Source organism: Mobula hypostoma, chromosome 11, assembly GCF_963921235.1.
Source record: "Mobula hypostoma chromosome 11, sMobHyp1.1, whole genome shotgun sequence".
Taxonomy (NCBI): domain Eukaryota; kingdom Metazoa; phylum Chordata; class Chondrichthyes; order Myliobatiformes; family Myliobatidae; genus Mobula; species Mobula hypostoma.
In genome coordinates, this window is record NC_086107.1 from 26,676,215 (window position 1) to 26,700,651 (window position 24,437).

The 24,437-nt window shown below is 37.8% G+C and overlaps 1 protein-coding gene and 1 non-coding gene across 6 annotated transcripts in view; both read right to left on the minus strand.

The window, feature by feature from the left end:
• Positions 1–2,035: 2,035 nt before the first annotated feature.
• ckap5 (cytoskeleton associated protein 5) overlaps positions 2,036–24,437 on the minus strand; it is a 98,645-nt gene continuing 76,243 nt past the window's right edge. For 3 of the 5 annotated variants that reach the window (XM_063061774.1, XM_063061771.1, XM_063061772.1), the window contains 10 exons: positions 23,026–23,146; positions 21,733–21,912; positions 20,517–20,704; positions 19,962–20,040; positions 19,666–19,854; positions 17,058–17,195; positions 14,330–14,413; positions 13,577–13,742; positions 5,222–5,379; positions 2,036–3,145 (listed from right to left, as the gene is read on the minus strand). In XM_063061774.1, the coding sequence (XP_062917844.1) occupies positions 2,915–3,145; positions 5,222–5,379; positions 13,577–13,742; positions 14,330–14,413; positions 17,058–17,195; positions 19,666–19,854; positions 19,962–20,040; positions 20,517–20,704; positions 21,733–21,912; positions 23,026–23,146 (1,534 nt within the window). In that variant the 3' untranslated portion in view covers positions 2,036–2,914. The remainder of the gene's footprint in view (positions 3,146–5,221; positions 5,380–13,576; positions 13,743–14,329; positions 14,414–17,057; positions 17,196–19,665; positions 19,855–19,961; positions 20,041–20,516; positions 20,705–21,732; positions 21,913–23,025; positions 23,147–24,437) is intronic. The other 2 variants (XM_063061775.1, XM_063061773.1) reach the window with 2 other exon arrangements.
• On the minus strand, positions 21,321–21,431 carry LOC134354438 (small nucleolar RNA SNORD67). Its single transcript, XR_010019800.1, has one exon. It is a non-coding gene; the product is annotated as a small nucleolar RNA SNORD67 (small nucleolar RNA).

Below are 24,437 nucleotides of genomic sequence, written 5' to 3' on the forward strand. Positions count from 1 at the left end.
GATGCTGCCTGGCCTGCTGTGTTCACCAGCAACTTTGATGTGTGTGCTTGAATTTCCAGCATCTGCAGATTTCCTCGTGTTTGGGGAGAATATTGACTGGTTGTGTTGTAGCCTGCTATGGAAACGATGCCCTTGAACAGAAAACCCTACAAAAAGTCATGGATACAACCCAGTCCGTGACCAGTAAAGCCCTATCCACCATTGAACATGACTGCAAGGAGCATTGTCACAGGTTTGTCTTTTCCATGTTGATTGTTTGTACTGTTGGGTGTGGTCTTTCATTGACTCTATTGTACTTCTGTATTTCCTATAAATATCCCCAAGATGATGAATCTCAGGGTTCTTTTTGTGAGAAATGTACTTTGCTAACAAAATACTTTGAACTTTGGAGAATTCTTTGAAGATGCATGCGGGGGAACTAGAGGATATGATGCTTTTCAATTTTTAGAATACTTTTGATGATGTCTTAAAGGGAGTCGATCAACAGATTAGCAAACAGAATTGGAGATAATCTACAAGCATAGATTTCTTGTTGTATAACACAAAAGCTATAGGAATAAACAGGTCTTAGAACTGCTGTCTGTATCCAGCAAATTACTGCAGAAATCTGCGCTTGCACTCTATTCTCAATGTGTAAGTGATCTTGTTGAGGGAAACAAATGCACTATTTCCAAATCTGCATATGACTATAAACAAAATAGGAAGAAGTGTAATAGTGAGGACAGAAGCTTTGAGGAAATTGACGTTATGAGTGATAACAATATGGCAGGTGTGTGGAAAAATGCAAGGTATGCAGGTAAAATAAATAGAAATGTTGATTTTTTTTTAAATGATGGAAGATTACAAAAGTTTCTTGTCCAAGGGTTCTGGGCTCCTCAAACACCAACCACCAATAAGTAACATGCATTTAGAGCAGGCAAATAGAAAATAAAATGGTAGGTCAACTCTAAAGTTCTTCCAATATTAAAAAAAAGTACAGATGTATTGCTACAAATATATTTGGCCTAGTGACATCAGACCTAGAATATAGGGCACACATTTCTCATTTTCCCACAGAATACATCTCCTATTGAAGGAGCACAGCAAAAAAAAAAAAATAAAAATAAATTAGATTGGTGCACAGAATGGTAGCTGTTAATTATGGGCCATTTGGGACCCAAACGAGGATTTCCACCCCGCCTCCCACTCAAATGGTGCTGAATGTCTGGAATTCTTTACCTTGGTCTGCTGGGGGTGGAGGGCAGTTCAGTCTTTTTCCACAAAGATTGTTTGGTAGATATTATCCAATCATACAATCTTGTCCAGATATTAAAGGAATAGATGTATTATAGGGGTAAACAGAAAAGTAGTGTTGAGATAGATCAGCCATAACTACTATTTACATTTTCATGCTTTTGCTGTCATTATCCCAAGAGCACGGGATAGAAAGGGCTGCTAAAACTCTGGTAGTTAGATTAGTGGAAAACCTGATAGCCTGCAACAATGAGCTAAAGTCATAATTAGAATTGAAGGGCATAAGTCAAAATTTTACAATGGAAGGTAGTCAACTTGCATAGAACAATTAAACTGGAGTTCAATAAAATTAATGTGTCACTGAAAAGGTGCAGAACAACAAGATACTTAAATCAAGATTTTCATTTTGAGTTAATGTCCAGGTTTCCTTGACTTCACTGATGCCCAAACCATACCTCATGTACTACAACAGCATTCAAAAAGACTTCACTTTGCATCTAATTCTTGGGGCTTCTGCAGACCATTGTCCAAAACACAATATCCTTCATAAATCAATATCTGAATGTTATTTAAAATTCTCCTACGCAAGTCATTTATACAGAACAAATCATTAATCACGTTCATCAAATAGAAACTTCATCTTTCAACTTAATGAACCTACCCGACTGATTTGTAGTAGTATCAATGGTGATTCTGACACACTGAATATCATGTTAGACTTGGAGAAAACAAGCCCAAGTACCTTGAAATTAAATTTCACCAGGTTTGCGGGAAAACAATAAGTAGAACCCAAATGGATATAAATATTTATCATTTATTATGTTTATATTAATGCTTCCCCAGTGTTCAGAGAAAAATGTTTTCTAATTGTAAAACTTCTCTGGTCATGAGTTTTCCATGAAATTTATAAAATGTTAGACTTACACAGAGCCCTAGCTATAAAAATTACCAAATTAACTGCTACAACTATACACAATGAAAAATTATTGCTTTAACAGATCTTTTAAATTATAATACAGCTTAATTTGGTTAATATTGTAACACAGATTTTTGTTTTTAATTGTCTTTATTTAAAAAACACAAATATTCATAACCTCATGCCATGCTTCATGATTCCATAGAGAATCAACACATTTCAAAGAGCTGATCACAGGGAAGAAAAAGAAAACACAAAACAAGCAGTAATTAGAACTTTCTAAAAGAACTAAACAGATAGATCTAGTCAGATAACAGACTTCCTCAATATTTATTAGGCAGTGCTGTACTAGTAAAAACGAAAATACAGCCAGCTTGGTCTGAAATTATCTATTGGAGCCCCAGTTTTATTAACCTGATGAAGTTAAAGCCTCAAATGGAGATATGAGCAATACATAGTAGCCAACAAGTTACTCTGATACCACCCGGAGTCTCTCCAGTTTGAAAGCAAGTAGAGAACATCAAAGATAACTAACTGATTTTACAAGTGTTAGTGTGAAAGTGTTCACAAGTTCACCACAGGTCTTAATATCCGTTATTGCAGTCCAGAAGCCTATATACAGAAATTAATTATGCCACAATACACAGTTATTCACTGTATTGTACATAAAGAAATTATACACACTAGGTTAATAGGAGGCCAACAGCTATGAAGAGACCTTCTATTTCAATAGACGTCATCATTGCACCATTATTCACAGGCCATCTATTTGCGACTGCTCTTTATTCGTTCCAGTCTTTTCTTCAAATCATCAAGATTAGCTGCTGAGGTTGCGCTACTATTGGTTTGTATTGGTGGATGAGATTCTTGTTCTTGGTTACACTCTCGTGAATCTCGAAGATGGGTGAGTTTATTGTGCAGAAGCTCAGATGATGATACAACTGTAGGTAATGTTGGTTTGGATAGAAGCGAGGTTGCAGGTTGTCGTTCTTCATGCTGCATCAAGACAACGACAGAATAATCACACTTTGTTTTGATTAGAATACATCCAGGAGAATGGAAATATTAAATTACCCAATGACATGTTTGATGGAAAGTGCCTTAAAGATCATTACTAGTCCTGAAGTATGAAATAAAAGTAATCTACACACATGAACTACTTCAGAATTTAGCTTTATGAACAAGTGTCCTTTTCTTATAGAAAGATGAGTAACGTAAATTATTTAAACTTAACCATTTGTCTTCAACTATTCCCAACCAAATTTTTCAAGCCATCACCAAATTATTCTCAAAGACCACTAAAGCTATGTTCTTAAAGCTGATTCTGTTTGCTGCAAACAGAATTAGCACGGCAGCTGTGGAATGGGCTTAGGCAAGAAAGTCTGATTTTTTGTTAATAACTGTCCGGTTATAAAATGGTCTCTGGCTTAAACTGACTTTTATCTTAATTTTCTTATCTTAATCTTAATATCAGAAGTAAATTTCTTCTCAACTATTAAATAAGATACTTTGGAATCACTTTAAAATGAACAAATATGTTGTGACCAAGCTGCATAACTAAGAAGAGAATTTTAAACTAATAGTGGGGGCAAGTATCAAAGTTACAAAGAGGTGGTAAATCAAAGAGTAGGGAAAGACTAGAAAAAAGGTGTAAAAATACAAAATAATAGTAAAAGACAGTGTACAAATCCAGCAATTAACAAGTAGTTAAAGCAAAAGGTTACAAAAATCAAATCTCTATTTCTAAATGCATTTGAAACAAAATCAGAACCAGGAGCACAAAATGAAAAGTGCTCAGATAGCCATTTCAGAAACACGGCTGCAGAACAAGTGTTGCGACCTAAATTTTAGACAGTACATGACATTTAAGGAGAGGAAGGTTTCAACAATAAAGGACAGGGATGACCAATTTCAGCAAAGTGAGATTAAGGAGTGAATGGAAGAAATAAAGACAAGAATTTATTTGTGGGAGTGGTACACAGGCACCATTACTGTAATCACAATGTAGGGCAGAGTATAAAAGGGAGCTTGTCAGAAAAGTAGTGATAATTGTGGAGGATTTTAATTTACGTACACTACCTCCACTTCCCAAACAAAATAATGGCCCACCTGAAAAACGTATGTAACCAACTATTTAGGTTTTCTAATTGCTCTAAAAATATCTGCTAAAACTACCTAATAATTTTGATGCAGCTGGTACAGGGAATTGTTTTGATGGCACTTGCAAAACATGCTGCATTTACCCTAACTTATCAAAAACGACAGAAGTACAGATTTAAGGGACATAACCTCAAAGAAATTGAAGCATTAAAAAGGAAACGTAGAATATTTTTATTGGCATACTTTGAAAATAAGTTCACAGCACTTTAAAAAAGAACACACATGGGTATCTTGCTAAATGCTCAGGTTCGCTTCTCAGTAGCAAGTGTGCTAACTGAATCGATGCCAAGAGGGAACATGAGAATATTACTGACAGTGCTGCTGTGCTGGGAATCCCGCATAAATTCTTGTACCATACCACTCCAGCACTATAGTTCACAGAACAAGCAGATTTTTATCTTCAAAGTGTGGTGGGTGGAAGAGGGAAGTGAAAGAACCTAGAGTATCTGACTGGAGGACCAAGATCGCTACAACAGAGCTCTGCAGGTGCCAATGTAAATTGGTGGGGGGAGACAGCAAGTATAACTTAAGACTGTTTTTAAGAACAGGACACTCTGGAGATATCTAGAGTGCATGCAATCTGATACCTCACTGAAGTTACCCCCGGGTTGCAGTGATCACATAACTGAATATTACAAGTTTACTAGGGGAAGTGGGTATACAGGGGTGAATAAAAGAGAATTGCAATTTAAGGTAATTTCAAAACACAAACTGCACAATTTGAAAAAAGTTAACATTTTACCAAACACTGCCTTACTTACTTTTTTGAAATTCTATATATTATTGTAGATCATGTTATTTGAATTAAAAAAGCATAACAACAGTCTTACAGCATCAAAAGATTTTTTATATCCTTTGAAATAATCCCACATCACAAAAACATGAAACTTAAACAAAAAACATGCATGTTACCTTGGAGTTATTTTCTAAGCCACAACGCTGTCGTAGAATTTTTAACCTTTCCAAGTAAACAGCAGGACCAACTTCTTCTCCGTTAGTATTACCTGTAGAAGGGATGGAAGTGGAACTCGCTACATGTGGTAACTCATCGGGAGGTGATGAAAACCCTGCTAAATACACAATAGCAAGTACTCAAATCAACACTCAAAAACAACCTACCTCACCAGTTCCCAACTTGTGTTAGAAGGCACATTTAAACCTCTTTCTCATTGCACTCTAAGTACTAATGCATTTGGCAGACTATTGTTAATTAAGAACATCCTACTCTAGTCCCAGATGCATTTCAATAGAGGCAGTGTTTTTAAAGTACTTGAAATAGCAGGTTAGGAAGCAAAGCAGCAAACTTAAAACATTGATTGAAATTTAGCAGCATATAACTCTCAATTAGAGATGAAGTACATCTCAACCATGGGAAGAGAATGAAGAAATCTAATGGGAGGTTTGAGGGGTGGGAGAGGGCTGTCAGACAGGAGAGAAGGAAACAAGTGCAAGATTAATAAATTAAAATGAAACATTTACCATTAGCTATAACAAAAGCAAAATCAGAATTTTAGAGCAGAAAAAGGGCCCTTTCCACCTATGTCATCCATGATGCCCATTAATCAATGCTAATCCCATTTGCCTGCATCCTTCCTTTTCAAGTATCGTCTAAAATGCCTTTAAATGTTGTAACTGTGACTGTCTCCAACACCACCTCTAGTAGCTCATTTCAGATTATTACGACTGTGGAAAAGCTCACCTTTCAGATCTTTAAATTTCATGCCCCGCAAGCCTTAAAACTAAGCACTACAGTTCTATTCTCCCTGCCCGGAGGAAGAAAAAAAAAAGATTCTGACTCTATATCCTCCTTATGCTTGTTCTGCCTTCTATCAGCCTCCTATGTTCCAATGAGAATAACCCTACCTTACCCAACTCTATCCATATAAATACACCCCTCTATACCAGCCAATATGCTGGTGAATTTATTCTGCACTCTGTTGCTACCATTTTCCTCCAGTAGAAGAGTAACCAGAATTGTACACAATACTCCAAATGTTTAACTAATAATTTGTACGGCTGCAACATAACACCCAAGTCTTACACATGTAACGCGCTGTAAGGTTTCACTGCTAATGTAATTGACTCTGTAATGTTTCACTGCTAAGGTAATGGTTTCTCTGCAGCAGCAACATTTGGGTTGTGACTAGAGATAATAGGGGCTTTGGAATGCATGCTAGCCAATGAGCGGAATGTTGTTCTTTCTCGTGGATCTGGGAGCAGGAATTTTGCGGTCTTTTGCTGGGGAGAGATGGGGAGAGATGAGGAGAGAAGATGTGAATGGAGAGAGTTGGTAGACCGCCGGATGGAGTGAGATTTAGAGCGCAGGTCGGCTACGCTTGGAGGTAGATGGGAAACAAATGAACAGAACCGTGAGCTCTAACGTTGCGCATTAGACCGTTTCATAAGAATGGGCCCTTTTCTTTTTTTTGTTTCATTACTAACCATATAGTCAAAATAAGAATTATAAAGTTCAATCGTTTAATCGCGTATTGTGTACTGTTTGTCATTTTGTGGTACTGATTTGTAATGGGACACATCGCACAGCATCCACCCAAACAAGATTTGTTAAGTTTGGCCAGGCCGAAGGCTGTCTTCACCTAGATTAAGCCGCTGGCTGAAGCAAGAGTTACACACACAATGCCTCAGTCTAAGGCCAACACACCAGACATTCTTCACTTACTTAGATGACCTGAAATTATTTGTTGACCAGTGTCACCACTTTCAGCAAGATTTATCTGCATGCTGCTGCTAAGTCAGTCCTGGGTATGACTCTAAACTGCAATCGGTGATGAGGCTCTGACTGGGGACTTTCAGAGCTTTGGGGAAAGTGGAGTTACCCCTTAGTGATTCATTGCTCCCAGGGCCGCTCTGACCCAGAACGGTAGCACCTGCAAGGGTTCCTGCTCAGGATATGAGCGAAGGCCAACAGCAGATCCGGCAGGTTCAGTAACTGAACTTATGACGGAGAAGGTGGATGAGCTACGACCTCAAATGACAACGGCTATAGTATAGGCAGATGAACATTTGGGAAGAGAAATGGTGATTTCTTTAGTTCACCCAATGGTAGGCAATAGCAAACCACCATTGCAATTTGCTAAGAAAACCATGGTCAAACTCACAAAATATATCACACAACAACAGCGTCAAAAGAATCTTCAAGACAACTCTGAAAATGTAGGGTTGATTCTGGCCGGCAGGGGATCCCCAACTGTCATCAAGCTGCTGCCCATAAAACTAAAGTAACACAAAAGAAAATTATTGCCACTTGGAATGTAAGAACCCTATAATCAAGCAGGAAGATTGAAAATTAAATGGAAAGACTAAAAATTAACATCATGGGAATTAGCAAAGTTCATTGGATTGGTGCTGGAACATGTCAGATTAGAAATAAAACACTAGTTTATTCTTGTGGAACATCCCATACTAATGGAGTAGGAATTCTTATGGATGAAAACATGGCAAAAGTGTTTTAGGACATGGGCAATATCAGAAAGAATGCTCCTTGTTAGATTCAGAGGACAACCATTTGATTTAGCAATTACACAGGTATCTGCACCAACAGATGGAACAAATGAAGATGTAGATAAATTCTATGAAGAGCTTGAACAAGCAAAGAATGGATGCAAATCTCAAAATATTGTTATTGTCATGGGAGATCTAAATGCTAAAGTAGGAAAGTAGGACAGGGTGCTGATAGAAATACCATAGGAAAATTTGGACTAGGGGAAAGAAGTAAGAGGTGAGAAATGGGTAGAATGGCGCAAGATGAATAATCCGGTCATTATGAATACCTACTTTAAAAACCATCCAAGACACTTGTGGACCTGGAAAAGTCCAGGTGATAACACCAGAAATCAAATTGACTTTATTACTATAAACCAGGGATCCCCAACCCTTTTTTGCACCGCGGACCAGTTTAATATTGAAAATATTCTTGTGGACTGGCCAACCAGAGGGAGGGGGTGTTAATCACGACCGGAATATAGGTGAAGTCAACTATAAGTCATTTATCAGGGGCTAATGCACTCAATTCTAAAAGGGTTTATCTAACGAATTTAATACTAAACACACATCCCTATATTCATGCAAGGAAAATATGTGCTAAGTCAATTATAAGTCATAAGGGGGTTCCTTATGTCCAGTCTATTCCGTAATTTAGTTTTCATTGCATTCATTGCAGAAAACCCCGCTTCGCAGAGATATGATGTTGGAAATAGAAGTAACGTTTTCATTACTTTCATGGCTCTCTCAGGATATTCAGCCTTGACTTTGATCCAGAAAGCCGGCAGAGATGTTATGTCAAACATACTTTTCAGCCCACCGTCATTTGCAAGCTCGAGGAGTTGATCTTCTTCCCACGCTGACGTGGATGATTCACCAGGGACATTCACAAATGGGTCACGGACCCATTCCTTTGCACGTCTTGGGTCATTTCCGGTTGAGAAGTAATGCTCAAATTCTGTCGACAGCGAAGATAGGTGTTCGTGCACCAGCTGTACGCCTCAGTCTCTCCCAAATTCCCAGCTAATGTCAGGAACATGTCAAATATGCCCCTGTCCACTCGCCATCCCCACAGTTCCAGTTTGTCTGTGAAAGCAGACACTTTATCTGCCAACTTGAAGACAGTGGCCATTCTCCCCTTAAGTGACAAATTGAGTTCACAGAGCAGGTTGAAGATGTCACACAGATAAGCCAGTTTTGCTATCCACTCCTCATCACTGAAGTGTGCTGCCAGTGGTGACTTTTTCCTGAAAGAAATCTCTGTAGCTGCTCTCTTAACTCAAAAACCCTGGCCAGGGCTCTCCCCCTTGATAGCCCGCTGACTTCAGTGTGTAAGAGAAGGCGTTTGTGCTCTGCATCCATTTCCTCGCAAAGCTGCTCAAACAGACGTGAGTTAAGGGCTTTTGCTTTGATGTGATTGATAACTTCAACAACGTCACTCAATATGCTATTAAGATCAGGTGACATTTTTCGGCTAGCCACATTTCCCTGGGTGTGACACAGTGTGTAGAATGGCATTCAGGAGCAACCTCTTTGACTCGGGTAGTGAAACCAGACTCGTTAAGCCGTTCCAACAGCTGTGCATCGATGTCCTCCACTATGTCATCAATTCTCCTTGAAATGGTGGTAGCTGAAAGAGAAACCTGTGCCATCTTGTTAGCTGCAGCTTCTCCCAACAGTTCACGGCACGTGCCCTTGGTAAAAGGCAGAATCAATTCTTCACCAACAGTGAAGAATTAGCAATACGGCTAGCCACTAAGTACGACACTCTCAGAGCAGCATTTGTGGAGATGGTGGCTCTCAGCACTTGCTTCTGTCCCATTTGCTCATGATTTTTCCGCTCAAAAAACTCAACGGGTTTGTCTTTAAGTGCAGGGTGCTTGGACTCAAGGTGCCGAAGCAGTTTTGAGGGCCTTATTGCCTCATTCGACAGCTTGTCTCCACATATCACACACAGGGGGCTTGGAGTGTGCAAGTCACCAGTCGCAATAAAGCCATATTTTATGTACGACTCGTCGTATTTTCTGTTGAAGGAAGCTTTATTTTTGCAGTCTCGGCCTCCTCTGCCTCTGCATCATCGTTAAGCCTTTTATGTCTCCTACCATTTCTTCCAAAGAAACTCTCAAGCGACGTTTGTTTTTACTCATCGAGTAGTTGTAGGTTAATGTCCAACTGATGTCCTCGTGTGGGTAATGACCTCGCGTGCGTTCAAGTTCAACAGTGGGTGTGGCAGAGAATGGGGAAAGGTGCAGTTGACTCATATCGTTTCCTCGCGGCCCGGAAGTACATGCTTTGCGGCACGGTGGTTGGGACCACAGCCAAAGATTTAGAAACTCAGTGACTCAATGCAAAACATATCCAGGTGCAGACTGTAATAGTGACCATAACCCAGTAGTATGTCATGTAAAAGTAAAACTTAAAAAAACTAAAGCAAAAACCTGAACAATCCCTTGACTACTTGCAATTAATTAAAGAAGAAAGCATAAGACAAAAATTTACAATTGAAGTAAGGAATAGATTTCAAAGTCTAGAAATAGAACCTGTTGAAGATGATAGCAATCATGTAGAAATGAAATTTAACTCTCTAAAGGATGCCTTGGTAGAATCAGCAAAGTCAGTGATTCCTAAAACAGGAAAAAAAAGCACAAAGAATAAATGGATGACAGATGAAATCAAAAATCTAATGGAAGAAGGGAGATGGAAGAAAGTAAATCCTATAGAATATAAGTCCTTGGATAAAAAAGTTAAAAGCTTATGTCAAAAACCCAAAGAAGAATGGTTAAACCAGGAATATAAGCAAATAGAAAGAATCCCTATTACTGATCCAAAAAGGTTACATCAACAAATCAAGAATATCACTAGTAAAAAGCTCCTCTGTTCTTCAGGTGGATGTTTGAAAGCAAAGGACGGTACCATTATCATGGAAAAAGATGAGATTATGAACAGATGGACTGAGTATACTCAGGAATTGTTTGAAGACAATCAAGGCGAAAAACCAGAAATTAAGAAAAATATTGAAGGTCCAAGTATTTTAAAATCTGAAGTTCGTAATGCAATAAATAAGATGAAGAAAGGAAAGGCAGCAGGTTCTGAGAAATTAGTAATAGAACAAATTATTGCCCTTGAAGATTATGGAATTGAAAAACTTACTGATTTAATCAATGATATTTATGAGACTGGAATAATACCAGAAGAGATGGAAAAAAATATCAGTATTTATCACTCTTCCTAAGAAAGCTGGAGCAATAGAATGTGACCATAGGACCATAAGTTTAATGAGTCATATCACCAAGATACTTTTAAGAATTTTGATGACAAGAGCTAAAAGTAAGATACAAGCTGAAATAGGCAAAGAACAATGTGGTTTTGTGAAAGACAAAGGTACAAGAAATGCAATATTGATTTTAAGGATACTATCAGAATGAGCTATTCAACTGCAAAAAGATTTGTTTGTTTGTTTTATCGACTACACAAAAGCATTTGATAAAGTGAAGCACAATAAGATATTTAACACATTACAGAAAACTCTAGATCTAGATTCGAAAGACCTTCGCCTAATCAGAAATCTATACTGAGAACAAACTGCCGCTGTAAGAATAGATGGAGAAGTGAGTCAGTTTACGAAAATCAAGAGAGGCATTAGACAAGGGTGTGTTTTCTCCCGATTTATTTAATGTGTACAGTGAAACAATATTACAAAAAATAAGAGACATCTTGGGAATCAAAGTTGGCGGTGAAAACATCAATAATTTCAGATATGCAGATGACACTGTGTTAATTGCAGGTACAGAGGAAGAACTACAAAACTTAATTGATATAATTGTTGAAGAAAGTGCAAAAATGGTTTATCTATCAATTGCAAAAAAAACAGAATGTATGGTGATATCCAAAAAGGAGAATCCTATCTGCAGGCTGAGAATAAACGGGGAAGACATAAAACAAGTACAGAACTTTTGCTACTTAAGAAGCTGGGTGACATCAGATGGCAGGTGCAACATGGACATCAAAAGAAGAACAGGGATAGCAAAAGACACCTTCACAAGAATGAAGAGTATACTAACCAATACTAAACTAGGCATGACAACCCACCTCAGAGTACTGAGATGTTACATTTATCCAGTTATGTTATATGGCTCAGAATGTTGGACAGTATCTAGTAACATGAGGAAATGAATTGTAGCAGCAGAAATGTGGTTTTTGAGGAGGATGCAAAGAATATCATGGACAAAATGAATATCTAACAAGGATGTTATAAACAGAGCAAACACAAAAAGAGAAATAATGTGTGAGATCATGAAAAGGCAACGTAACTTCATTGGACGTGATTAGGAAAGAGTTAGAATGCATGGTAATTATGGGAAAGATTGAAGGGAAAAAAGCAAGAGGAAGACAAAGACAAATGATGATGGAGACAGCAGCCAGAGAACTGGAAATGAATACCAGTGAATTTATCCACTTGACCCGAAACAGGAAAATGTGGGCCATGGCAGTCAAAGCTCAAACTGGGCATTGCACCTGATGATGCTGCTGCTAAACCCCCTACATTTTACTCATTTGCCGTACCAGGATTAGACTTCACATGTGCCATAGAAACAGCACGACCTTGAAAGAATTAGGCAAGGAATTGGAGGGAGAATCGGGCAAGTGACTACTCTGAAAATGGAACTTCCGACAACCTGCAGTCTGGGACTAGACATTTAGGATCAAGATAATAAGAAATTTCTTTACTCAAGAGATGAAGAGCAGAGTTAGGTTTTTGAACACCCAAGGGAATCAAGATGTCAGAAAATGACTTAACTGAAGATCAGTCACAACCACTCATTAATGAATGACAGATTGAACTGATTTTTGCTTACTCCTGGCTACTTGCATGATTTTCGATGCCTCTGCCATAAACTGGACTGATAATTACATCTAAATATCAAATAACTGACTTATGCACAAGGAAACAAACTGGTCTTTGCTTGATACAGTGTGCCTCTACAGGTACTGTTCATTTTGTATGAAGTTCGTTTTGTACAAACAGCGCTTCCTGCTCATAAGCACTTTTTTTTTAAAGAAACATTATTTCCTGCGCACATTAATTTGAATTTCAACATGAAGCAAATCTGATAGAAAGACATCCATTTTCATCCACTCTTGATTTGATCTTAAAAGAGTAGTAACCGTGAGCTTTAAGCTTTCTTAGTACTGGTAAACATTTAGTAGGTGTACTTTGAAGGAAGTATACATTTATCATTCATCACCATTAAGCTATCATTGCGCCACAGTTCACTCTAGTCCACAGCACAGCTACAGAATGTTGCACATGGTGCGTTACCTTATTTAATACTGATAGTGAGAATAATCAATAATATTAGCATATTCAGGTATTTATGTGTGATGATTCTGTATTGAATTAATATGTGTTTTACTTAACTTTCTGCAGTTTCATAAAATTTTCTTATTAAAAACTCTGAAGAAAGCCTCTGGCTCGGGTGCATTTTGAGTTGTTTTAACTCTCTGCTTAGTTTTGTACACAACACATTGTGAGGGCAGTGGACAGTTCTACACTTTATGAAGAATAAAGGTACACAGAAATCTAAATAATAATTTCAAGTAGTATCTATGAACTAAAAACTACGAACTATGAACTTTTGATCAGCTACTCAAGAAGCGCAATTCTGATTTAAGTTAAAAAGCACTGGGTGGCAAAATAATTTGAGATAAATTTCTTTTTCCATTAAGTTTTAAATTGAATTTACTTTTTGTTAAAAGAAATCTTACCAGAACTAGACGAAGAAGACATTCTTCCTTTCCCCTCCCTCTCATTTTCCACAAGCCGCAAACCTCTTTCAACATAATTCTGAAAGAACTGGGAAGATTTCCTCAAAAATGGTTCAATGTCGGCATCTGAATACTTCTTTCTGTATTCATAAAGTTCCGCTAAACCCTGGTCAGAGGTGGAAAGCAAAGAGTTAAAACTTGGTAAATCACATTAACGAATGTGAAAAGAGTATACTCCACAAGTACAGGAGATGGTTCAAGTAGCTCACAATTTACATAAACTGGACTCAAGAATTAGAACTACAATTCTAAAAGTTGGGTGAACATCCATACAAGTAAGTATATTAATACATTTGTACAAGTGATCTTATAAGTCTGACAGCATATCAGTCAGTTGAATGAGGCCACAGGCATCTCGGAACACAAAAAAGGGCATGGATCTCCCCAACCTGCACAAAGTTCACTCTTTGCCAAGTATGAACTCATGGTGAAAGTTGACAGAAAGGCTCAGTAAGAAAATCTTTGCCCATCAGTCCTCACTGAAATCCCTGTGAATAAAGCAATGCCCAGGAACAGTAAATAACCCTTCAAATTACTTCCTTAAAAAGTAAAATCCAAAAATATTAGGTTTCTCATATCTACATTCAACTATTTTAATATCAATGGTTTTTCGATAATTTAGTGGGCACAAAAGTGAAGGCCAACTAAAGAAATAATTTACTTACAATTATTCAAAAATAAATCATAACATACCTCCCGTGTGTTTTCCTTGGATCCAATCTTCTTGAATATTTCTGCTAAAGTTTCACTTATTTTTGCTTTTGATTCTTTACCCTCCTAGAATAAATAAAATTGTAATGATGAACATAGAATACTTCATTTTTAAAAACTTAATTCTAATTACATATTTATTCTCATGTAGGATTTGGTGTTTGTGCTTTTTAACCACAAGAAATCAATGCTGTGAAAACAACAGCTTCCAAGAACATTCTTTTATTCGTAGTTGTTTAGTATTTCTTTAAATCAAGTATTTTTTTTAAATAAATGGAACTGTTAAATTTCTGAACACAGTTCACAATAGTACAAAAAAAAGAAAAGAGCATGTTAAATATATACACAATTATTGTCCAGGGCAGGGAATACATAATACAAATAAGTTCCTTATCCTGACAGGAATATTCTCATATTAAGGATTTATGGATCTTTTAAAAATATAGTATCATGTTATTTTGATCAGTCAAGCTTCTCTCACTGAGCAAAATGCTCATTCTGTATTGATTTGGTTTACATTTCAGAAAATACAACATGTGGAAGAGAAGCACCATACAACTATAGTTTGCTGTAACAATCACCACCACCCCATCCATTCTTCCTATTTTGGAAAGGGGCAGAGTTCATGGTCAATGTCTTTGGGTTTGCCAGAGCATAGCCTATTCCAGTCTTCAAATAAAATGTGCAGAAATCAATCTGGATTTGGGAGAAGAGGAATATGCAGGCAGAATGCCAAAACTATTTTAAATTCATTCCCTGTGATGTGTTGAAGGCTAGTATTTATCACTTGCTTGTGATTGTTCATGATAAAATTCAGCTAAATATATTACAGTGCTTGTTCACCTTGAACTGCCTGATATTAATGCAATTAAGATCTAGGACAAGTGGCGATGAAGATAATGCATTGCATTTCCACTTAATCTGAAACATAGGCATTTAAAGATGGTGAGCCATGCACTTATTGTCCCTTTAAATATCATGGTTCAAAAGCTGCTGTCAAAGAACTCTGGTGGAAGTTTCTCCAATGTGTTGTTGCAATTACAAAATCCATAATGCACCCAAGGTGGAGGAAATGGATGTTTACCAGTATATGGTGGATGGATCAATGAGTTGCTTTGCCTTCAGTTGTTTCAATCTTGTGCTGCTGCAGTTATACCCAAATAGGTATTAATCCCTGCCTTATAATAAAATGGTGGGAAAGGTTTGGGGAGTCACAATACAAATCAACTGTTACAAACATGCAGCCGCTAACCTGTTCTCTCTTACAACCAGAGTTATTTCATTTTCAGTTTATAGTCTCCATTGCATCAAGGCACTTGAGGTACTTGCTCAAAGATTCCCATCACTAGTTAATACAGGTGGTCTACATCCTTTAAAAATTTCTTCAACCCAACGCTCCCTTTCCCAGAACATCAAATGTTATCCATCCTCGCACATGACCCTTCCTGCCTCTAGGCCTGGGGTTTCCACCTGGTGTCCATGGACCACTTGCTTCATGGTATTGATCTATGACATCCAAGAAAGGTCGGGGACCCCTGCTCTCAGCTCTGCCATTTCAGTCACTTTCTGGGTTCATGATTTTTCATCCCACAAAATGCTTACCTACTTTCCCTTTCACACACTTATATTGCCCCCCTCCCCACAGCATGCCTTCATGCAAGATTCAACTGTCATGTCAGCTCCTGGCCTCCCAGCATCAAATAACATCTACAGGATTTAGAATTCAAATATACTGGTTAAAAACTGAAAGATTCACATTCAAGAGGGCTCCTTCAAGCTTGCTTCACTCCTACACTCGTTCAAGCTTGCTTCAGCACCCCGTAAGCTTATGATGAAACTTTAAAACTCTGCCTTCTCTTCAAGTGGCTTCATTCCTTTAAATCCCATGGATTCATCGACCAAGCATAGAGTTCTCAGCACTAAAAGTTAGAGAGTTTCAATTTCATGATAATTTGCTATCTTATTAAGTCCAAAGATCCCAGGCCAGGACAAATAGCCTTGGCTTCTAATTGGTCATATCCTCCTAAAATCTATCTTGTTATACAACTACAACTTCAAGAGCATTTTGGAGCTGCAGAAAACATTGGTCCATTATAAGGTACTCTCAGTTCTCTCATTGCAAAAAATTAACCTGGTGATCTTATGCTGTAGTTAGCAAGGCAAGAATCTTGTTTCCTATAAAAGGAGAACCAAAAACAGACAAACCTAGCTTTGGATTCATGTCAGATGATGACAAAACTTCTCTAACTCTTTAAATTCATTCTCTTTGGCAAAGAAAGTATGATTAAATGACAAAGATTAAGCTACTATGCCACTACTATTCAGTCCACAAGTCTGACTAAGCTTCAGGCTAGCTTGCTATTTTAATTCTGACTTCTGCATATTGTCTCCCAGTCAACAACAACTCCTACATACTTAGTGACTTGCACTGTGGTGAAACTTTACTGAAGATCAACAACCAGAAATTTAATCCATCACTAAAATACTTCATAGCTTCCCAAGTTCAATTCACATTAATGGTCCAACTTTTCATGGTGCAACTGTTGACAATATTTTCTATACCATAAATGAAGTAAATTCAATAAAGCTATAGAATTCTTTCTGCAATGCAATATTTAAAATCAGAATTAAATTCAATTCCAATAAAAAGATTCACAATAATGTAATTATAATTGGTTAGGTTTTATCCTTTTTTTAGTGCAATACGTACTATTGTAGAACCACGCTTTTCCGTTTCTGAATCAGTCTTTCCACCTGACAATGCCATTGACTGTTTAGTGACACGTCGTAGGTGAGCCTCAAGCTCAGATTCATTCTTGTTCTCAATCAGTGTCAGATGATCCATAATCTGGTATATAAAGAACAATTTAAAGTTAAACACTGTGCATAATTTTTTCAACTCGCTAGCATTGAATTCTACTCAGATACTCTTTTGAGAATCTTTTTATTTTAAAATAATAGATATCAATCAAATTCTGCAGTTATTCATTTAATCAAGCGAAATGCAGCACGTGACGATCTTTGAATTCACAGCAACCCCAGAAAGACAGTTGTCAGCTCAATCCTTCTCCACAAGAGGAATAAAGAAAGTTCTTTTGAAGTTAAACAAACCACATTCAAGTGTTGGAACTAACACAGGTTACTCCCTCACCATCATCCATCACTCAACATCGAACTCCTACTCCCCCTATCCCCCAGAACACTCAAACCTCCAAATAGCTTAACGAAATAATGTCTCCTTTATTGAACCTAAAGAAAGGGAAGCAAGATCACCTAGATATAGTGCCCTAACCATGCTGCATTGGTAATTATGGTACATAGTATTTGCCACAATAGCCCGTACACAAACATTGTCTGCATCTCACTGCATGCAAGCACAGGCAATTTTGAGAGGAGTCGTGAATGGAATTGCACTATAATAATCAACAGACATCCCCCTTTCCAGCCTTATGATGCAAGGTTGTTCACTGGAGTAATGGGGCTGAACACCATGAAAAGTACCTGCAGAGAAATCGTGGGGCTGGAATGATTCACCCCAGATATCACAATCAACTTTCTTTGTAAAAGATATGACTCCTACCAGAGTGTTTTCCTACAGATGCTCATCCACAAATCCCCCCCACCCCCCCAAGGTCACATTCCAACAAAGAGCACTCAACCTAAACTCATCCCTGGATTCAGATCTTCAGGTTCTGTCTGGTGGTTGAGTTTGGAGCTGAGACACCCTGATGTAAATAAACTGAGCAGGTACTCGTGTAACTAATGACGAATTCGTTCAGTACTCATCTCCAAACTCCTAGACATGGGTCTTAACACATTTCCTTTGCAAATGGATCCTTGACTTCCTGCAATCACTATAGATAGCAGCAACACCACCACCACCACAATTATTCTCAAACACTGGTGTCCCACAACACTGCACCCTCAGCCCCTAAACCTACTCCAGATCCTGTTGCAATCTTAGATAATTTTCTTCACTACATAGGCCCTTCAGCCCAACTTGTTCATGCCAACCAGGAAAGAAAAGCCAGATTGGATTCAGCACGTCTTTCCTGAAAAATGAATACTCGGACTACTTTCTACAAGTAACTGCACTGGAGTAGTTTATAGTGGTGCAGCTTGTTCTGAAGTACATCAGCTGAAATCTTGCTCAGTCCCAGAGCTTTGGCTGCAACCAGTGAACTTCTTAAATATTACACGGAATGAACTGAACTAGTTGAAAACAGCCTGTTAAATTAGGGACATTGCTGCCTGGCCTGCTGCATTCCACCAGCATTTTGTGTGTTGCTTGTTACATTAGGGACCTTGAATAGACAGGAAGATAGATTGGCGTCCTCTAAATGCATTAAAATCTTCATATTCAAGTTGAACTGTGCCATCATTGATATGGGGGAACTTTCTGGAGCTGTTTAAGTTTCCACCACAATTTGTGATTGGCTGAGGCAGAGTGCAGCCTTTGATCTGATTTACTGGTTGCGCATTCTTTTGCAGTATACTGAATGCTGTTCTTACTGTTTAATATGCGTCAGTTTGTGTTCAACTGGTAAGTATTTTTTCAGGTTCACTTGTGCTGGTGTCAGCATGCTCTTCTGCATTCATTCAAGCAGATTGATCCCCTGGCTCGATTCTAACAGTAGAATATATATTTGCTGGGTTATGAGGTTTCAGATAGTGATACACTATACATTACTTAGCTGCTTGTAGAAATGCCAAACATTTTAAGGGTCTCCCTCCTCATTTAGCACGATTGTGGCGCCAGTCAATATAATGGGGGTATCCCTAGGTTTCAAAATAGGACTCCCCACATAAAGGGTGCATTAGTCAGTTTCACCACAGCTGCAAATGACCACTTGATCTGTAAAAACTTCTGACAAAGAGATGAGTTCCAATTTAAAATTGACCAAACCATGTCTTTACACATATACAAATTTATAGATTAAGTGTTCAACTGATAAAACAGTAATAAGCAATCTGACGGTTGTAAACAGCCTTTAAATTTAAACTTTAATACTCGAAATGGTACAAAATAAGTAGCCTTCAGGTTACTTAAAACCAGAAGAAACCTAAAGAGAGGTCTACTGAAAAAACAAAAATTGCAAAAGCTATCAACCTTCACTAAAATTTGAAAATAAACACAGGATGTTCACGTCAACTTCTGCTGAAATTGGGCAATACTTTGTTCAACTTCCTTATAGTAGGCTTTACAACTCACACCTACCTCTCAGAAACATCTGGGGCATTTAGTTTTTATTTTAAATATTGTGAGAGATAAACAACTGCATCGTTAAGCAGGAAAATCATTACATCAGTCAACAAACCTTTGGTCCCAAGAGCTTGCAAAGTGTATGCAGCAATGTCTTCTGTGTTCTCATGGGAAGATCACTCTTCATCTGCTTTAATCTCTCCCTTGGGAAAACACGCATGAAATTGTGTACATCCAAAAGTATTCGGTCAACGTTGATAACGTTCACGTTGCTTGGGAGAAGACGTATCATACGCCACAAACACTATAAGTTAAAGAGAAAGAGCTTAAATAACTATGTATGGAATTTTACAAGGATAAATAAAAGATACATTTCATATAGTATTCAATGTATTTGAAGTAATACATTACCTTCATTATAAGCTCTGAAAACTTAGGAGAGTTATTTGTGGTAGCGAGAAGACTATCTTGCAAGAGTACAATCAGGGAACTGCAAAAGAAATTTTTCATTTAAGATGTCATTTAACAACTCTATATGATCATTCTCTAAACTGCAACAAACTCTGTGAAAAGCATTTGCACTCAGATCTTTGACCAAAAGGTCTCAAATGAAATTTTCTCCATTAGTCTTTTAATTCCTTTTTTTGTAGCTAAATCATCTTCAGGAAACAGGACTGTTAATGATTTGTAAATGACAATGATTTCCATTTTCCTTAAAGCAAACAATTTACCTCAATATTCTCATAACATGATCATACATGATTACTACCAGCCAGTGAAATAATTTCAAAGGTGCTATAGCTCTACAAAGGTTTGTAACAACATTACTAATGCCAAATTCATCCTTGCCTACATATCACAATCGGATGATTGATCTTATGAAAATTCCAAGAAAGATGCAGAAGACCAGCTTCAAGGTAATCTGTAACCTAATGTAACTACAATAGCCAAGCTTTTCCCCTTTACCTTAAAATGTTGGTTGGATCAGATTTTTCCAATACTTTTACCATCAGCAGATTGACTGATCGTATAACTTGAGGGCCTTCATCCAAATCTTCCAAGCGCGAATCTAACATTAATAATATTAATCCATGCATCAAGTCTTTCAAAACTCCCATTGAAGCTTCCTTTGCCAATGGTTCTATTTGGAATAACTGAACAGGATAACAATAAAATCTTAGTAATCAGGTAATTAGATGATTGTGCAAAAGCAACAGTATAACACAAAACCTGTTGACAATCCATAGTTCGGTAGCAGCTTGGTCTGACATTTGGATGCATGTTTTATGGAGAATACTGAATGAAAGAACAAAGACTTGGCAAATGGATTATAGTGTGGAAAACTAAAAGGCCATTTTCTTTAAAGATTCAGAGCAGGGGTGCCCAAACATTTTTATGCCATGGAGCCTTACCATTAACTGAAAGGACCATGGACTCCAGGTTGGGAGCCCCTGGCTTAAAGGGACCTGGATGTCCTTGAGGATAAATAAAACTGACATGCAAGTACATCAACCAATTAGGAAGGGTAAATGCATGCTGGCCATAAGTGCAGAATTTGAGTATTCAAGTAAAATTTATTGGTTCAATTTTGCAGAAGTTTAATTTTTGATCAAATCAGACTAAAGTTGAACACAGACTTGTGAAGTTAGTGGAAATGCTACTGCCTTTTACAGCTCCCAATGATTTTCTTTCGTGAGAATTACAGCCCAGAGTTGCTTCTTGCACAAATCCTTACTTATTCATCCTACTTTCCATACAAATGCCTTTGTTTGTGAGTCAGATGGCCCCTGTGCACATTGTTTAGTCGTCAGGGTTCAGAAAGGAGTAGCTATCATCACTGTATAACTACTCCTTTAAATGGTGCAACTCATCACTCTCACAGTTCTACTAGCCTATCTGGAAAATGCTAAGTTTCCTAACTTTATGCAATCTAGATATACAACCAGCCTCATTTATGAGGCATCATAATTTAGTGACATCCTAGCCTATTATAATCTAGAAATTCAATAACGGCTTTTCTATCATAAATCATAATTTAGTGACATTTCTATCATTGTCAGTTTTGTCCATTTTTGGCAGTGAGCACATGGCATAGTGGCCATTAAAGGTTAATCTGTCCAATGTAAACATAGGTTCAGATCTTCATTTAAAAAAGCGATATTGCAACAATTCAAAACCATACCGTAATCATGTTCCCAATAATACAGCTGTAAAGTTTTAGGATTTCCATCTTGTTAAGTTTCTCATCAGCCATATGAGTATTGTAAATTAATCGGAGCTGCATGAAGGTTGCAATGAGAAACTGGTCTATGTGACCAGACATGGTATCAACTTTGCTTTCTTGTCGCAAAACTTCATCAATCTGAAAACAAAACAATATTTTTCAATTTGCCTCATCACAGAAACATCCAAATACAGGACACTGAATTCTTAATGTATTGAATTCTATACAATAAATTCTCAACATCCTGTGTAGGCTATGAAGTATTGTAGGATACTGCAATGATTAATGTATGAGGTAACTGACCACAAACCAGTGGGCAAATACTCATCCATCACAATGAATTTAGTTTTAAATTTGCCAGGGTTCTTTGATGACAAATTGGCATATAGACATTATTTCACCTCATTTCTGGAATGCTGCTTCCAATGTTTAGATCAAAGCCGAAATGCAGCTTGTAGCCATGACACAACCCAAACTAAATGCTAAGAATATGTGAGTGTCATGTGCCATCAATAACACCTTTCCCTTGCAGATGACTGGTATTATAGTATGTCAAGTTGTCAAAATAGTTAAATCCAGTTTTTTTTGGAGGATACAGAATGCAATTTTTCAATTTATTGACATATTTGAACTTTGAAGCTGTACCTAGGCAGCTCAGTTAAAAGAAATGCTAATTCTGGAGGAGTATGAATCCTTGGCTTAAGCTCTTCCCGTTGAACACTGCCATTTCTTGATATCACAGGGACCGACCTTATTGACAAGGACTTCAAGAGTCATAGCTAAATTAGCATGCAAATTGAAGACCACGAGAGGATTTTTTGATTTTTCACTCATTCTAGGTAACACAAGTTGAACGAATTTAAGATTGCTTCTCATTAATTCTGTTTCACTCATCCTTCCTAAAATTATCTAAACTTTACTCAGATTTATGGGACCAATTTGCTGCTTCAAGTTTCTGTATACATATCTTCCTACACTGCATTATGACAATCATCCTGTTTAAGCATCTCTTGTCACTCCTGCATGTTCTCCAATGCCCATTTAACCAGTGATATCTCCTGGCTTGACAAAGTGTGGTGAGTGCAATTCTGATGCTCATAGTTGCCAAGATGTTGTAGACTAATATGAATAGATCTATTCAATGGGCATTTTATATTATTTTATCCAAAGTAACAACCAGAAAAACAAGTTTAAAAGTTAAATATTCACCTGGCTCTAATGCCAAAACACACAGTGGCGCTGATATCTTACCTGGGCAAGAGCCTGGATGCTGGTGTTAATGTCACTACTTGCCACCTGCGACACAACAAAATTGATAGTAGAATCAGTGCTGCCATGCATCTCATCATAGTGTGGAGAAACTGAACGATTTCTGAAATATCAAAGGGAATCCAAAGTGACACTCAAAAAAAAATCAATAGTACAGAATAAAACTGGATATCGTGAAGAGGATGCCAACTGACATCCCGTCATGCTAAACCTTTGGAAGACCAAATTATTTGGATTATCTGCCCTCTCCCAGAATACCAATTTTTCTTTCCATTTACCTCTTAAATGCTACAATTGAAACCACTTCAACTATACTGACTGGTAATGTATTTAAAATTGTAACCACTTTTCTCACACTGTTGGCTCTTATGGCTTAAAAAAAACACACACACACTTCCTCAACCTGCCCTATTAGTTTTTAATAATTACGTACACATCTGTTCCTAGGGGCAGTACAGTAGCATAACAGTTAATGAAACACTTTACAGTACACCAGCTCTAAGATCGGGCTTCCACTGCCACTAAAGTTTGTAAGAAATTAGTACATTCTCCCCATCTCAGCATGGGTTTCCTCCCACATTTCAAAGATGTACAGATTAGGGTTAGTAAATTATTGGCATACTAGTTGGTACTGCAACATACCTGCCCATAGTCTAGCACCACATAAAGAGTTAAAGCTCCAGCATACTTTAGCTTTCCCTTCTCTGCACTACTTCCATTACCATTATTTTTTTTTTGCGATCCTGCATCTTAAATTCTTTTCTATTTCTCCACTTTTCAACCTTAAGCACTGGTGGAAATATATACAACTTCACATTTACTCCCTCCCCTGCCCCCCCCCCCCACAGAATACCCTACATTCCAAAGAATAGCCTTTACATTGATAAGCAAATCAAAACACATAACTCATAATGATGGATGCAGCTGTCTGGCTACGGGGGGGGGGGAGGAGAAGAGAAGAGGGAAAGTAGTACAAGCTAAAAGGTCAGAGGTGAAGTCAGGTGAGATGAAGAAGCTGGGAGCCGATAGGTGGAAAAGGTAAAGGGCTGAAGAAATCTGATACAGGAGGAGAGTGGACTATGGGAGAAAGAAAAAAGGAGGGGGTGTCACTGGGGGAGTGATAGGCGGCTAAGAGGTAAGAGGAGAGAGTGGGGAAATTGGAGAGGGGGGAAATTACCTGAGGGTATGAACATCCATTTCCTTAACATCAGGTTGGAGACTACGCGAACAGAATGAGGTGTAGCCTTATCGTGGTCGGCCCATGGCTGCCGCCTCTTCTCCAGCTCTTTACATTTTACACATATTACCTCCGGGCTTATTTCACCTGACTTCACCTATCTTCTAGCTTGTACTCCTTCTCTTCCCCTACCACCTTATTTTGCCATCTTTTCCCT